The following is a 14,535-nucleotide window of genomic DNA, read 5'->3' as shown; positions in this document are numbered from 1 at the left end:
ATTTGGAGATTTTCCCTTCATGACATCACAAAGGGCAGTAACCCCTCCCCCAGGTGGGTGACACTCCCACAGCTAGGTGTTTGTTCTGCCCTCTGAGTCTGCCTTTTCATCGTAAACAATAGGACGTGGAGCGACTGGTTGAAGAGGAGGAGAATATGTGACCTTTAAAAAATAAAAAAAAAAGCTTGAAAAATACTGATCTGAAATCTCAAAGTTCATGATTATGTTATACTTACAACTGCAAACCCAACTGCAAAGCCTGCCCCAGATAGTGACCTAGAGAGACAAAATAAAGAAAATAATTTAGAAAACGATAGAATGATTGAAACAACATTACTACAGAGGGTTATAATAAATCCATATCCACTGATATTACAGGAGCAGTAAATCTAGTTTTACCTGTCCAAGAAACTTCTTGATCTCAGACAATGCAATGTCATTGCGTTTACAGTTGAGGAGCCGTCCCTCGTGGAACAGACAGTCCACAACCAGGCAGACGTTTGAGTTGTTAACCAGCCTTCTGCTTTCAGCCAACACGTAGTCAGCGTCGAAGGTGTGATGCATGACCACCAGAATAACTGGTTTGTTTCCTGTGGACACAGACACAAGTTAAAAGAGTCAATATATGATAAGGGGAGATCAGTTTGTAGCCAATAAAAGTAATACATTTCCTTTCTCTCTTCTTTTTTTTAACATGGAAGAATGTGTAAATGTCTCTCTGAGTGAGAAGAAGAAGTTGACATCAGGTTTACAAAGACGGGGACGGCCGACTCCTCCCTCTGCGTATAAAAGCTGTTCTAGTCAAGGACTACGGATCAGAAAGTTGCACATTCTTCCTTTAACCAGAATTATTAATAAGATAGTAGTTTTGAGTACTCATTGTTTTAGTTTTTACTTGGCCACTTGGGGGAAGCAGAACGAGCTTGAAGTGAAAGGTATTGAAAGGTGTAGGTATTTTCAGGGTCAATTTTTATGTTTTATCAGGGTCACTTTGTAGTTATTTTCAGGGTCATTTTGTAAAAACAAAGAGGAATTTTAAGTTCCATAATGACCTGTAAACAAACAAAATAAAAGATAATATAGAAAATTGATATTTTTAACTGACTGCTCCTTATTTATCTTTAGCTAATCGATTTAAAATCTTCCACACACTGACAAGGTTATTACTTACTATGTTGAATGTTCTCCAAAGCCTCACTGATGTCTGTTCCAACTCGGGACACGATGGGACAGAACAGCAGAATGTAGTTACTTTCGCCTTCAGATTGGACCTCGGTTTGGCCCATGCCTCTGAATTCTTTGACCCAAGGAACATGAGCCTCATGTGTTGTTCCCGACACCGAGCTATAGAAGTTTTTCCCGGACACTAAAGACGGGAAAAAAAAGGTTGATAAGTCATCATACAACTGTCAATCAGACTTTAAAGACGTCATAGCAACCAGACCAAGATAAAGAAGAGCTAAAGGCTTTGCCATGTGGTGGCAGGGTGAACAGTTGAGGGAGGGATCACTCGAAGAAAAAAAACATGAATCATGTCCAACTGCCTAGGAACCAAGGAAAATGATCTAATACATTGCCAAAATTAACATACGTATTTGATCTTGGCACAAATAATCATGTCATGATATTTTAATGCATTCCTTGACCCAGAAAATGTATATATTGACACCAAGATTGACTTTCTAAGTGGCTTGGAAGACATATTGGCACTTAGCGATTTCACATGGCCGCCATCTTGATGAAGTCAATTAATTGCTCACAGTCGCTCTGTAGTAAAGATCACTATTTGTTTCCTTTCACTTCCTCTCTTTTCCTACTGCACCTCCTTTAGTACACTTCCTGGTTTCTCACTTTCTCCCCTCCCCCTTGATTGGTTGTTGTTTGCACTCTGTCACTAATAAGTTAGATTGAATTCACCTGCCTACTCCTTATTTAAGACTGCACTCCCTTGCACTCACGTTTTTCATTCTCACATGGGGCGGCAGTTCAGCAATGCATGGATGTTCAATCCCATATGTGTCTTCTGTTACCCTCATGATTTACCTAACGAAATAAACCTGTCACCTAAACTGAAGTCTTTTTGGATTCCTGCATCCTGACCCGATGCCCCCATGGTGATAGTACCTCAACTTTGAAACCTTCTTAACACACTCTGAGAATGTTCCTAAATCACTCCTAGACTCCTTGCTAGGACTCATCAAGCGCACACCGTACATATTTGTTACCTGTTTTTTCATTTTTATTGTTGTCGTTTTTTTCTATCTGCACTGTTCAGCACTTGAACACAGACCACCAAAGCAACCGTCATCAGACTCACATTTCACAGCTGGTCGTAAATGCAATCACACAGAAACATTAACATCAGAAAGAAGTTGACCTGCTGATAACATGTTCACAGTCACAAAGTAGTTAAGAGTGCAGGACAATTTTAAGGTGTTGCTTGGCAACAGTCCAGTCCATCAAGCAAAAAATAGTTCAACATGATACAACAGAGCTGAACAGGAAGATGTTATTTTGTGGAGCCTTAATATGGATTAAGTTTTATTATTTATTTTAATCTTTCAATAATAAAGTGTAAAACTAGAATTTCCTCTCATGGACTAATAAAGTAGCCTATGTAAAAATAAAAAAATAAAAAATATATTAGCTGCCTTAATGTTGATCTAATCTGTCCGTTAAGTGCGATATCCCTGAATCTTGACAAACCTATATTTTATTAATTTATGAAAAGTGTAAATGTATTAACTCACGGGTGGCCCGTCCCTGGTCCATGTTCCTGAAGGAGAGATAAGAAACGACATTCAGTGTCATATTAAAAAAAGAAATAATAAAGTTAAAGAAGAATAGTGAGTACAGGCCTACAGTATATGAATCAAAAGCTGCTTTGTCATAGCTGCTGTGTGCAAGCCAAATAGACACAGTTCAAATACCTTAGTTGATAATCATCTCTATAACTCCGCTGCATTGTAGAGGTTCAGCCGTGAACAGCCTCAAAGATGATATTTTGAACAGTGCCTACTTACGAAATAGATTGATAATTTGTTTCAAATGTCTCTGTCTGTTATTCTTCTCTCCCAGGCTGAACTGCTCCCCGTCTGTGCAGAAACAAGAACACTTTCACTTTCACTTTTTGACTCGATGCAACGTGCTTTCTGACTGATAAGGGAACCATGTGACACGTGTACACCTATCAGAGTCAAACAAGAGCTAAGATATCAACACAGCCGGGGGGGATTTATCTAACATTACATTAGACCTACATTATTTCACGAGCTTTGGCAAATTATTGTTGTTTTCTAAAATGACGTAAAAAATATATTTTGTGCTACACCGCCCTCTCGGGGAGGATGGAGGGAGTGTAAGGAGAAGAGGGAAACATGTTATGCTCCAAACAGAGAAAACTCTGGATTTAACTTGTTTTAATGTGTGTTGACTAACTGGAACTTTGGTCTTTTTATAAATGTGTTGCGACTTTAGGAGAAAGCCACATATAATGCAGCTTTAGTTTATGCAAATGAGGGTTGCTCAATATCCAACAGGAAGTCCACAAATCACATCGCCATGAAGAGGAAGTGGCTGTAACTCTCTAAAATAAAAGCTAGCTATCGCTAACGGTTAACTTGTTGTCTAATGTTAGTGTGCCCTCAGCTGACATAAATGTTACTATTTTTCGGACGGCGTCGCAGGCTCAATTTTAAAGCTAGAGGGGATATACAGGTATCTAATGAAAGTCCACGATATACTGCATCCATTGTCGGGAAGAGGGGTTAATAACGCTCTGAAGTCAAGTTAGTTTCAAATGTCTCATGCATGATAGGCTACAGGGCCCGCTCTAAAATTAAAACAATGCTGCCATCTTTTGGTGACTATCCATGATTGAAATATTTTAATTTAGAGTGTGGTTCCAATTTGTTCCACAAGGAGGCGTATCCTCCAAGTGAGACAGCTCAGTGTGCTCAGTAGCCCTCGTCGTCATACTGGCAGAAGCAAGGAAACGTTATAGGCTAGCTGTGGTTGTCTCATTATTTCCCTGTTATTTACAGGTGAGTAAATGTCACAAATCACATAGGTACATGTGGTCTATATTCTTCTATAGCATGTGGAAGCTAACACCATTCTTTAGTGTGTGTCAGGATGTGTTTTGAAGGTTTTAAGGTACTTTAGCAATGATGCTCATGAGCGCAATGTCGGTCATGGCTTGTACCTAGCTCCCATGCTCTTTTGCTAGTTTTTTAAAGCTCCTGCATATCTCTTAAAGTAACCGTGGGTTCATGAAGACTGTTCGTTTTCATATATTGTTCTTATATTCATGTAAAAAGTGTAGCGCTAACTCCGCTAGCTTCGCCGTTTCTCTATGGGATTTCCCATGTTATGTGTTAGCATAATGCTAAGCGAGGATAAACTGGAAACCTGTTTGTAACTGTATTGCATTATTAATAAGTTCTTTAGTAGCAGAACCAAATTATTTTATATTTGTGAAAAGAATAATAACACACAGAAACATTTATTTTGTAGTGTTATGAACTTTTACATGTAATATAAGACAAGTGTAAGTTTATGTATATTTCTGTGCATATTGTGTTGAAATATGGATAAAATATTGTTTTTGAAGACAGAAAAGAAAACGGAAATACAGTTTAAGTAAAACTGAAATACATAAATGTATAAAAATAAAGACTGGCAGAAGCGAAAAATAAAGCTAGTCTGAAAGCGTTCAGCTGTTGGTTGCAAACTTAGTGTCAGTGTGTTCTAGTGATCAACATATATCGTTATTTCGTCAAAGAGCGTGGCTATGGCGTGCGTTCAAAGTTTGATGTGCATTTTGGCAACTTGCCAAAAAAATGAATGCTTATATCTCTGCCATGCAGTGTTCAGTCATTAAAATTTCTCAGGGCCTGCCCTGAACACATCCATGATTGACATGTTTTGCTTAGTCACAGCGCCACCTGTTCACAACAGGAAGTTACTGTTTCTCATTTAGCATTAGCCTTTGCTACAAGGTAGCTCATTTCCTGCTCAGAATTGGTGGGGACCATTCAAACACCCTGGCCATACAGCACTTTCAAGCTCAAACATCTACATCCAACGCTCTCGCCATATGGATGCATCATTCACCGTCAAACAGGAAGTGGTTGTAACTCTCATACTTTGTCTGATCTGCTTCAAACTACACCGGTATAATGAGGGTTGGCCTCTGAACACACTGACATAACAATAGTCAACTTCAACCATAACACCCCCTCCTGCAAGGAGTAAATACTACATCCTATATACTTTTGTCTGATCTACTTCAAATTACACATGTATGATCAGGGTTGGCCTCTGAACACATAGACAACAATAGTCAACTTTAACCATAGCGCCTCCTACTGCAAGGAATAAGTACTACACAATGCTCAATTTGCTCCATATTTCATAGCTATCATGACTGTGCCAGCCTGAACGGCTCTACGTCAACATTTTCTGTGATCTTCATTACGCTGCCTATTTCAGGATGCCATAGTACGACTTTTACACAAATCGAACTGCACGGCCTGCTGCTTTGCCACGTTCCGCTGCTGCTGCACTCCCGTGGTCGTGACACACCCCGACATGCTCAGGGGTGCAAGGGCCCTTAACAGCTTGCGGTTTAAATTCTCTTTAGTTCCTTTTCCCATTTATCTCTAATGTACAGAGTTGAAGTTGTTCTATTTCTCACCATATTTTGATACAACACTGAAATTACTCTCTTGACTGTACCTCTGTATGCATTACACATTTTTACAATCAATCCGTTTAATTCACGTGGGGAATCCGGCTTTATCTCCTTATTGAAATAATCTCTGATTTGTAGGTACATGTAGAAATCTTTGTTTTCTAAATCATATTCTCTCCTTAGTTTTAGAAAACTTTTGATTTCTCCTTTTTCAATTTATGTGTCAATTATTGTTATGCCTCTATTTGCCCACTGTTTAAACCTTTGGTTTAGAGTCCCTGGTTTGAAATTAGTGTCATAGGCCATCCAACTCAAAATCTTTGCCTCATTCTCCAATTTGTATTTCTTAACTACTTTAAACCAGATTCCCAAGGTGAACTCAGTGATTGAATTCAATAATCTCTCCTTTTCCTTATACATGTTTCTGTTCGCAATCATACTCTGCACGTGGCACCCTTCCATGTTCAGTTCAATCTCCTTCCATCCTGTAAAATAATTAGCATCACACCAACCTATCAAGGGCCGGAGTTGAGCGGCATAATAATATTTTTGGAGGTTAGGCAGTGCCAAGCCTCCCTCGTCTTTGGGTAGCTGAAGTGTAGGGAATCTAATTCTCGGTTTATGCCCATTCCAGATAAATCGTGAATTTTTTTTGTGCCACTCTTGAAATTGAGAGGGAGGGATTTGCACCGGCAAACACTGAAACAAGTACAAGAGTCTGGGTAGCATATTCATCTTGATGATTTCAATCCTTGAGCTGAAATCTAACATCAATACTGACCATCTATCCATATCCTTAAACATTTCCTGGTTAAGGGGTTTGTAATTCATTTCAAACAATTTGGGTAATGTATTTGTAATGTTTATTCCTAAGTAATGAATTATTCTTTTGCTCCAGTTGAAATTATATGTTTGTTGTATTTCTTTAGATGGTGAGTAATTAAATGGCAAGATCTGTGTTTTCTGCACATTTAGTTTATATCCTGAAAGGTAACCATAATTTTCCAATAGTGTCATCAACTTTGGAAGACAGGTGTCTGGTTTCTTAGATGAATCAAAACATCGTCTGCGAATAGCCCAATTTTGTGCTCCCTCCCACCCACTTCCACCCCCTTTATTTCTTCATTTTGCCTTATTGCTTGCGCGAGCGGCTCAATAAAGATTGAGAAGAGCGTAGGGGACAGACAGCAGCCCTGTCTGGTAGACCTTTCTCACTTAAACTCTCTGGTTAGACTCCCATTTATTTTTATTCTTGCCCTTGGATCCTGATATAATGTCTTAATACAATTAACTGAGTCTTGGTTGAACCCAAATTTCTCCAAGCAGAGGTATAAAAACTTCCAGCAAACACTGTCGAAAGCTTTTTCAGCATCCAAACTAATTAATATAGCACTTTCTCCTTTTCTTTGTATTTCTTCGATTATATGTAGCGTCCTTTCTTATATTATCTTGCGTCTGTCTTCTCTTGATAAAACCCAATTGATCTTAATGAATCAATTCTGACATAAAGGTTTCAAATCTATTCCATAAAATGGATGTGTACCACTTGTAGTCACAATGTAGCATCAATATCGGCCTATAGTTTTCACATAGTTCTCTGTCTTTACCTCCTTTGGGACTTACTGTGATAATGGCCTCTTTCCATGAGGGAGGTAGGTTTCCATTTTTTTATTTGGATTTAGTTCCTTTCTTAACATTCTGTATCATTCAGGTGAATAGCCATCACTTCCTGGGGCCTTGTTACACTTGAGTTTCTTCTTTGCGTTTTCTAATTCTTTTTCTGTGATCTCTTGCATTTTGGGATTCACCTATTGCTGGAAGGTCTAATGAATTTAAGAACACTTTAACCATGCCCTCATCTCCAGAGGCAGGTTGTGAGTACAGCTTTTTAAAATATTCTTTAAACACATTTTCTATCTCTTCAGGTTTATAAAGTAACGCTTTAGACATAGGTTCTCTAATTTTCTGAATTGTGCCAAGTTGTTGTTTATTCCTCAGTCACCTAGCCAGTGATTTTTGTTGCTTTTGGTCCCCCCTCATAGTAGGTTTGTCTTAGGAATCTAATTTTCTTTTCCACTTCTTTCTCTAAAATGTCATATATTACTTTCCTAACCTTTTTAATTTGGTTGTACTTCTCTGGGTCATTTGTGTTTTTATGTTCTTGTTCTAACTTTTTAAGCTCTCCAATTTTATCCTAATACTCTTTCAGTCTCGCATTTTTTTTTATGCGCTGCGTATGATATTAGCTTTCCCCTCATCACAGCTTTCATAGCATCCCACAAAATAGTGGGATCTACTTCACCATTATCGTTCTCTTTTCTATATGTGTTGATGTCATTCTTTATTTTCCCCATCAGGGTTTTATCATTAAGCATGCTAAGATTCAGTCTCCAAGTTGTATTCTTTTCTCTCTTATTTAAATTTAATGTCAGATATACACTACAATGATCTGATAGATCAGCTACTCCTATCTTACATTCCTCGACCCTAAATCTTTCTTCTGAAAAAGTAATCAATTCTTGAGTGGGTTGAATGAGATGCAGAGTAAAAGGTATAGTCCCTCTCAAGCAGGTGGGTTTCTCTCCAAATGCCCACTATTCCCAACTCCGTCAGTGTTGTATTTATAAATCTGGCCGTTTTCTTTGTACTGTTTGTGTCTATGTTATGTTTTAGTGCAACATTCATATCACCTCCACAGATCAGAATCCCCTCCGTTTCTAGAATAATAATATCAAAGTGTTTATCTGATTCTGGGGGTGCGTGTATATTGAATAATGTGACCAATTGGTCTTCTAATTTACCCTTGACCATAATGTAGCGGCCTTCTTTGTCCTTTACCTCTTTTTTAAGTTTTCAAATTTTGTCATGTTAGAAACCAGAATTGCCACGCCTCTTCTGCTGCCCTTTCTATATGAGCTATAGAAGGTGTCTCTAATTTTTCATGTTCCTGTTGTGACAGGTGGGTCTCTTGAGAGAAAATTACCTGTGGTTTTTCATTTTTAATTTATTAAGTACTTTACCCCTTTTTTTGGATTATTCAACCCATTCACATTCAGAGAGGCTGTTTCTAGTGCTTCAAGTCTTATTCTTTCCCTCTTTTGAGTGTTTCTTTGTTTTCCTGACACCAATAACAACATGAACTGTCAAAACTAAAACAACAAGAACAAGAACAAAATGAACAATCTTCCAATAGCATCGGGCTCTCTCTCTCTTGGACCCAAATGCCCGTTGGGGGGCAAGGGGAAAGTCCTTATTCTCAAGAAGGGCCCCTCACTAGCGGATGGCAATGACTCTCCGAGGAGTCTTCCTTTCCTTCTAGATAGGTCCAACGTATATCCTACAAACATTTCCTGCCAGTCAAGTAATTCTCAATTTCAAATTAGACGTTTCTAATGGGAGGAATGCTGTCGCTTTGCATCAAGTCTTTGTGCTTAGGTATAAAAATCAAACAAACAAAAAAACAACTAAAATATGGTCAATTATAACCTTTCTAGGTGGTGAACCCTTAAGAAATAGGAGTTAGTGAAAAGTAAATAGTAAGATTTTACCTAGTTCAAAACTTAAATATTCTGTATCTGTCTCTAGATATTTAAATTAAAATATGCATATGTCCTGCTTACAGCTTCCTCCCGTTCCTCTCAGTTGTTGTCCTCATCTTTGGCTCACCTCACTCCGCACAGCTGATCCCCTGACTCGTTGCCATGGAAACGCTCTCTGTATAGGTCCTCCATCAAATCTCCCTCCTCTGTGTGTCTCACCTGCACTTTGAGCCCCTTCTCCTCCATACTGTCGCTGCTTCCCTTGCACTGTTGTAGAATCTGGGGCCCTCGGATCAGTGTATTTTAATCCTTGTCAGCGGCGTCTGGAATTTGATCCCCTTTTCCTTCAGCACCTTTTTTATTTTGGAGTAGGATTTGCATTTCTGCACCACGTCATTTGCGTAATCGTGGTCGAAAAATATTGGTTTGTCGTCAATTTTGATGTGCTTTTACCATATTTTCTTAAGGAGCATTTCCTTTGTTTCGAATTGGAGAAAATTGACAATTATAGATCGTGGTGCTGCTCCAGGTCGCGATCTCCCCGCCGCCGCTCTGTGCGCCCGTTGAATCTGCAGGCAAGTTTCCTCATCCAGTGCCAATTCTCCGTAGTAAACTCTCCACAAATGGGGACACAGAGTCCCCCTCTGCACCCTCCGGGACCCCGAAAATGTGCACATTGTTCCTTTGTGAATTCCCCTCCAAGTCAGTCACTTTTTCTCTCAGACTTCTGTGTTTTGAGCGCGGTCAGCAGTACTTCTTTGGCCTCCATGCTCCATTCTTCAAGTTCCCCTATACGTGTTTGAGCCTCTTTGATACTTTGCTTTTGTTCCTGTATTTCCTTGTTGTTGACTGACAGTTTTCTGTCTATTTGCTCTTTAAAGGTGTTGAATTCCTGCCTGAAGTCAGCTTTGAATTCTTCCTTAAATGTTGTGAAGTCGTGTTTTATTTCTTGTTTGAGTCCTCGTATTTCTCTCGTTAAGCTAGTTAGCCCCTCGTGCAGCGTCTCGGCGTTAACTCTCTCTGCATGTTGTCGTCTGCGGAGTTTTCATCCATGTCCAGTTCTCCTCCCGTTTTATTCTGGAGTTTTTACGTTAGTCGTCTGCGGAGTTTGGTTCCCCACTTATTACTCAGAATAGTTGATAATGTATTTAAGTTTTTGTGTTTTAGGGGGGTTATTTTATCCTCGACTGGCTGGAGTTCTGGCTTAAGCTGCCATCTCTCTCATTGTGAAACTGGAACCACCTATCAGTGTTATTTTTAAGTTTGCCACTAAGTAGTTTTCATCTCTGTCCCCCTCCTCTTCTACAGAATGGCCCTGGAGGAACCAACCTGTCTCTGCTCTCCAGGAACCCTCTGGCAGCCACACATGAATTTCGGCAGGCCTGTCATGCCTGCTACAGCAGAATAGGTTAATTTAAGTCTTTCAACTTTGACCCTTCTTTCTTCATTGCTAATTCCAGGGCAGGAGTGATGTTAGTTTAATGTGAAATATCTTTAAAAGTAATGTTCAGTCATCAAGGGGGGCTTAACAGCTTTTATCACTCACTAATAGGAATTGTAATAATATTTACAGGATGTATATCATCTTACAAAAGTCCTGATTAAATATTTTCTAATTCTTATAGTACAGTGTAATTTAACCTCCTCTTTCCTCCTCCTGCTCACAGGTCCACGAGTGATGGACTACAAGTATCAGCCAGAGGCAGCACACCGCTGCAAGAGGGACGTGCTGCTGTGCCGAATTAAAAACATGGACGACCCCACTTGGAAGCGGATCCGGCCACGACCGGCAAGAAACAACTTCCTGGGGGCATTTGTACTCTGTAAAGGTACAATTTATTTATTATTCATATATTCTTAATAAAAATACTCCTTACAGCCAGATGTGATGGAAACATGGCAAAATGTGTGTTTATATTCTTTTGACCATGGCCTCTCCCCCGTCTGCTGCAGAGGTGCAGGAGCGTCAGGAGTGCCAGTACGGGGAGAACTGTACGTTTGCTTACTGCCAGGAAGAGATTGATGTGTGGACTCAAGAGAGGAAGGGCGCGCTGAGCAGAGAGCTGCTGTTTGATCCGCTGGGCAGCACAGAGAGGCGGGCACTCAGTGTCACCAGACTGCTGCAACTCCACATGGGCATGTTCATGTTCCTCTGTGAGGTAATACAGTCAGTCAGTGCTTCTCCTCTTCCTTTTGGTCTTTCTGTACCTACACCTTTTGAGCACAAGAACAAGACTTCAACGTATCTTCATCTTTTTTTAACAGGAATGTTTTGACAGTAAGCCCCGCATCATCAGCAAACGCAGTAAAGAAAACTTAGCAGTTTGCTCAAACCTCACAGCTCGACACTCGTTCGATGACAACAAGTGAGTTTAATGTTGTTGTTTTTCTTTTTTTATATATTTTTATTAACAATAAAGCATCACATCTTAATCTTAACATCTTAATCACATATTACATAGATGTTACATTTTCCCCCACACACAAAATAAACACATTGACCCACAGCACGGCACAGCACAGCACAGTCTTAAATCACTGACTAGATGAGGTATCAACATGGCAAATCAAACACACAGTAAACATAGATACGCACAGTGAGTAAATCAATACAGACAACAGAGCCTCTCCTTATCCTTCAACTCTCACTCCTTGGTCTAGGAAGCACCCTCCAGAATACATTACATATTCTTGTTCCCACATAATCAAGAAACGGAGTCCATATATGATGAAATATTCTTATTTTCCCTCTGGACCAATATGTCAAATATTCCATGGGAAGCAGGTCTTATATAACCTTGTGCCAGTCTGAGAGGGTTGGTGGCTTTTGTGAAATCCATGTAAGTAATACACTTTGTTGTGCAGCATAGGTTAACACATTCAGCAGTTTGTTGATTATGGGTGCCCTTCATTTGTGGATGTGGCATCCCTAACAGAAGGCACACTGGGTCCATTATGTTGTTGTTTTTTAAAAATTTAAATAAGTTTGGTTTATGTGCAACTTGATGAAACACAGAGGGCTTGATATAGTGACACCATAAGATAAATCAGCCCTCTCCTCTCCTCTTTAGGTGCCTGGTGCACGTGGTGAGGTCAGCCAATGTGCGCTACAGTAAGGTGCGTCCCCTGCACCCTCTCTGTCAGTTCGACGTGTGTCGCCACGAGGTCCGCTACGGCTGCCAGCGAGAGGACAGCTGCTCCTTTGCCCACTCAGTCATAGAGCTCAAATGCTGGGTCCTGCAGCAGGATACTGGTGAGTACCATGCCACTGTAATAAAATCTCATCCAGCCGGTCAGCGACTCATACCTGACTTTGAAAATGGTATCAAGTATGTTATCAAATATTTCAAGGAATTCTTTTTCTGAGCTGCTCCCTGATATTTTCCCCTCAGGTATCACTCATGAAGAGATGGTACAGGAGTCAAAGAGACACTGGCACAGGTTGGAGCAGAATGCACAAAAACAGCAGAAGGTGAGACAGGAAAGGGGGCTGGTACCTGTACTAATACCTGTAAAGGTGAGGACGGCCTTATACATCCTCTCATGGCAGCTACCATGCAGGGAGCTTCCACCTTAACCACTGTTGATGTTTTTGAGAATGTATGACAACAGGGATAAGATGAGGTCTGTGTAGAAGTGAACAAGTTATTAACTAGTTATTCTTCCAATGTGTCCTTGATACCATTCACCTTAATTTCCTTTTCCAACCACCTGTTTATTAAGAGCTACAGGTTACTTTCAACATGTCATTTATGGGGGAATCAGCTGCAGTCAGTTTTTTGCTTCATTTTGATTTGACAGCAGCTGTTGAATAAAAAGTGAAACAAAGCTGCCAAGATGTATTGTAATTGATTAATGAATGAAATCTTTCTTCTTTTTCTGTGTTTCAGCCAATCCACATCCCCCATCCGAGCAGCAGCTTACCTGCAGGAGGGGTGGGGGGGATGGGGGGCGACGGCCTTGGTGGAGGCGGTGTGAGCCCGATGGGTGGCATGAGCGTGGGAGGGTTAGGAGCGGTGGCGGGACGAGGTCGACCCCTCAACCTGAAAATGAAGTTTGTGTGTGGCCAGTGTTGGAGAGAAGGACAGGTGAATGAGCCTGACAAGAACCTCAAGTACTGCACAGCCAAAGCACGGCACAGGTGAGGCCGCTGTCACACAAACACATGCATGATGAAATATGTCCAGTGATTCAAAGCTGTCACCCTAACCCTAGGAAGTGCCTTAAATACTCTCTAGAACAAAGGATTTTTAATGGGCGAGCAACTAAGTCTATGCACCGTTCTGAAACTGTTAGTGTGCAGCTTTTCTGTCTTCAAGTCTTGCACTTAGAAATTGATTGAAACGGTATGGGGTCAGATTTGTTTTATTATCAACTTTGAGAGCAGAGCTATTAGGCAAGAGTTTGATTCCCTTATGCTCGTGCATTCTCTGCTATGTGCACTCCCCGTTTATTATGTTCAAACAGGTCTTGTTCGGTGGCCCTGTTTTTGTTCACGCTCCAAGTTGCCTCTCGGTTGATGAAAGAGCATGCAAAAACTTACAACGTGCAAGTGGTAGTTATAATATGAGCATGGTTTATCAGTCATTGATTACATATATTTGTTGCCACAAAACAATATTCAGTGTTTTGGGTTTTAGCAAATAAGAAATGTAAAGAAAACAAAAGTAAAGAACTTCTTTGATGTGTAGGGCACGTTATCTCTCCTGTATTGATAACACTGGTTGTTTAAGTGTTTCAATAAATGGAGCTAGAAGATGCATTGTGTTTTAAGTGTGTCTAAGTAGGTAGGTAAAACCTGTCCCTCTGTTTATAATTCACGTCTGCTTTCTGTCTCCTTAGCTGGACGAAAGAGCGCCGCGTCCTTCTGGTGAAATCCTTTGAGAAGAAGAAGTGGGTAGTTGTTAGGCCTCTGCCCTTCTCCCGCACATATCCACAGCAATACGACGTGAGTTCCTCCCTTAAAGCTCTGCTCTTCATGCATTCCTCTCTCTCTCTCTCTCTCTCCCTCTCTCGCGCTCTCTCCCTCCCCCCCCACCCACCCCTCGGCCTCTCACATGCTCGGCACAGCTGACGCCCTGTCTGCCCCGGGGGAACAGGTGTTGTTGTAAATTTCCTTCCCTCTGTGTCTTGTTGTTGTGTTGCTTCAGGATTGCCTCTGATGTTGACACTTTCACCTGTGAAGTAACACAGTACTTCAGTGATTGAAGGATTACAATGTTAGGAAGAATTCATTCAGGCTTTTTGAAGAATCTGTATCCTTCATCCAACTCTCGTTGCTAATCATTGGAAATGCAACGC

General features: G+C 40.5%; 1 protein-coding gene across 2 annotated transcripts in view; it reads left to right on the top strand.

Annotated features, from left to right (window-relative positions):
• The window catches only part of zc3h7bb (zinc finger CCCH-type containing 7Bb), a 29,474-nt gene that overhangs the window by 7,943 nt on the left and 6,996 nt on the right, over window positions 1-14,535 (top strand). For both annotated transcript variants that reach the window (XM_065949475.1, XM_065949474.1), the window contains exons 11-18: window positions 10,543-10,642; window positions 10,902-11,063; window positions 11,188-11,393; window positions 11,500-11,600; window positions 12,306-12,487; window positions 12,627-12,706; window positions 13,125-13,375; window positions 14,077-14,182. In XM_065949475.1, the coding sequence (XP_065805547.1) occupies window positions 10,543-10,642; window positions 10,902-11,063; window positions 11,188-11,393; window positions 11,500-11,600; window positions 12,306-12,487; window positions 12,627-12,706; window positions 13,125-13,375; window positions 14,077-14,182 (1,188 nt within the window). The remainder of the gene's footprint in view (window positions 1-10,542; window positions 10,643-10,901; window positions 11,064-11,187; window positions 11,394-11,499; window positions 11,601-12,305; window positions 12,488-12,626; window positions 12,707-13,124; window positions 13,376-14,076; window positions 14,183-14,535) is intronic.

The sequence above is a fragment of the Labrus bergylta genome, chromosome 21, assembly GCF_963930695.1.
Source record: "Labrus bergylta chromosome 21, fLabBer1.1, whole genome shotgun sequence".
NCBI classification, from domain to species: domain Eukaryota; kingdom Metazoa; phylum Chordata; class Actinopteri; order Labriformes; family Labridae; genus Labrus; species Labrus bergylta.
The sequence above is the reverse complement of the archived record's forward strand: the minus strand, read 5'-3'. Positions and strand labels throughout refer to the sequence as shown.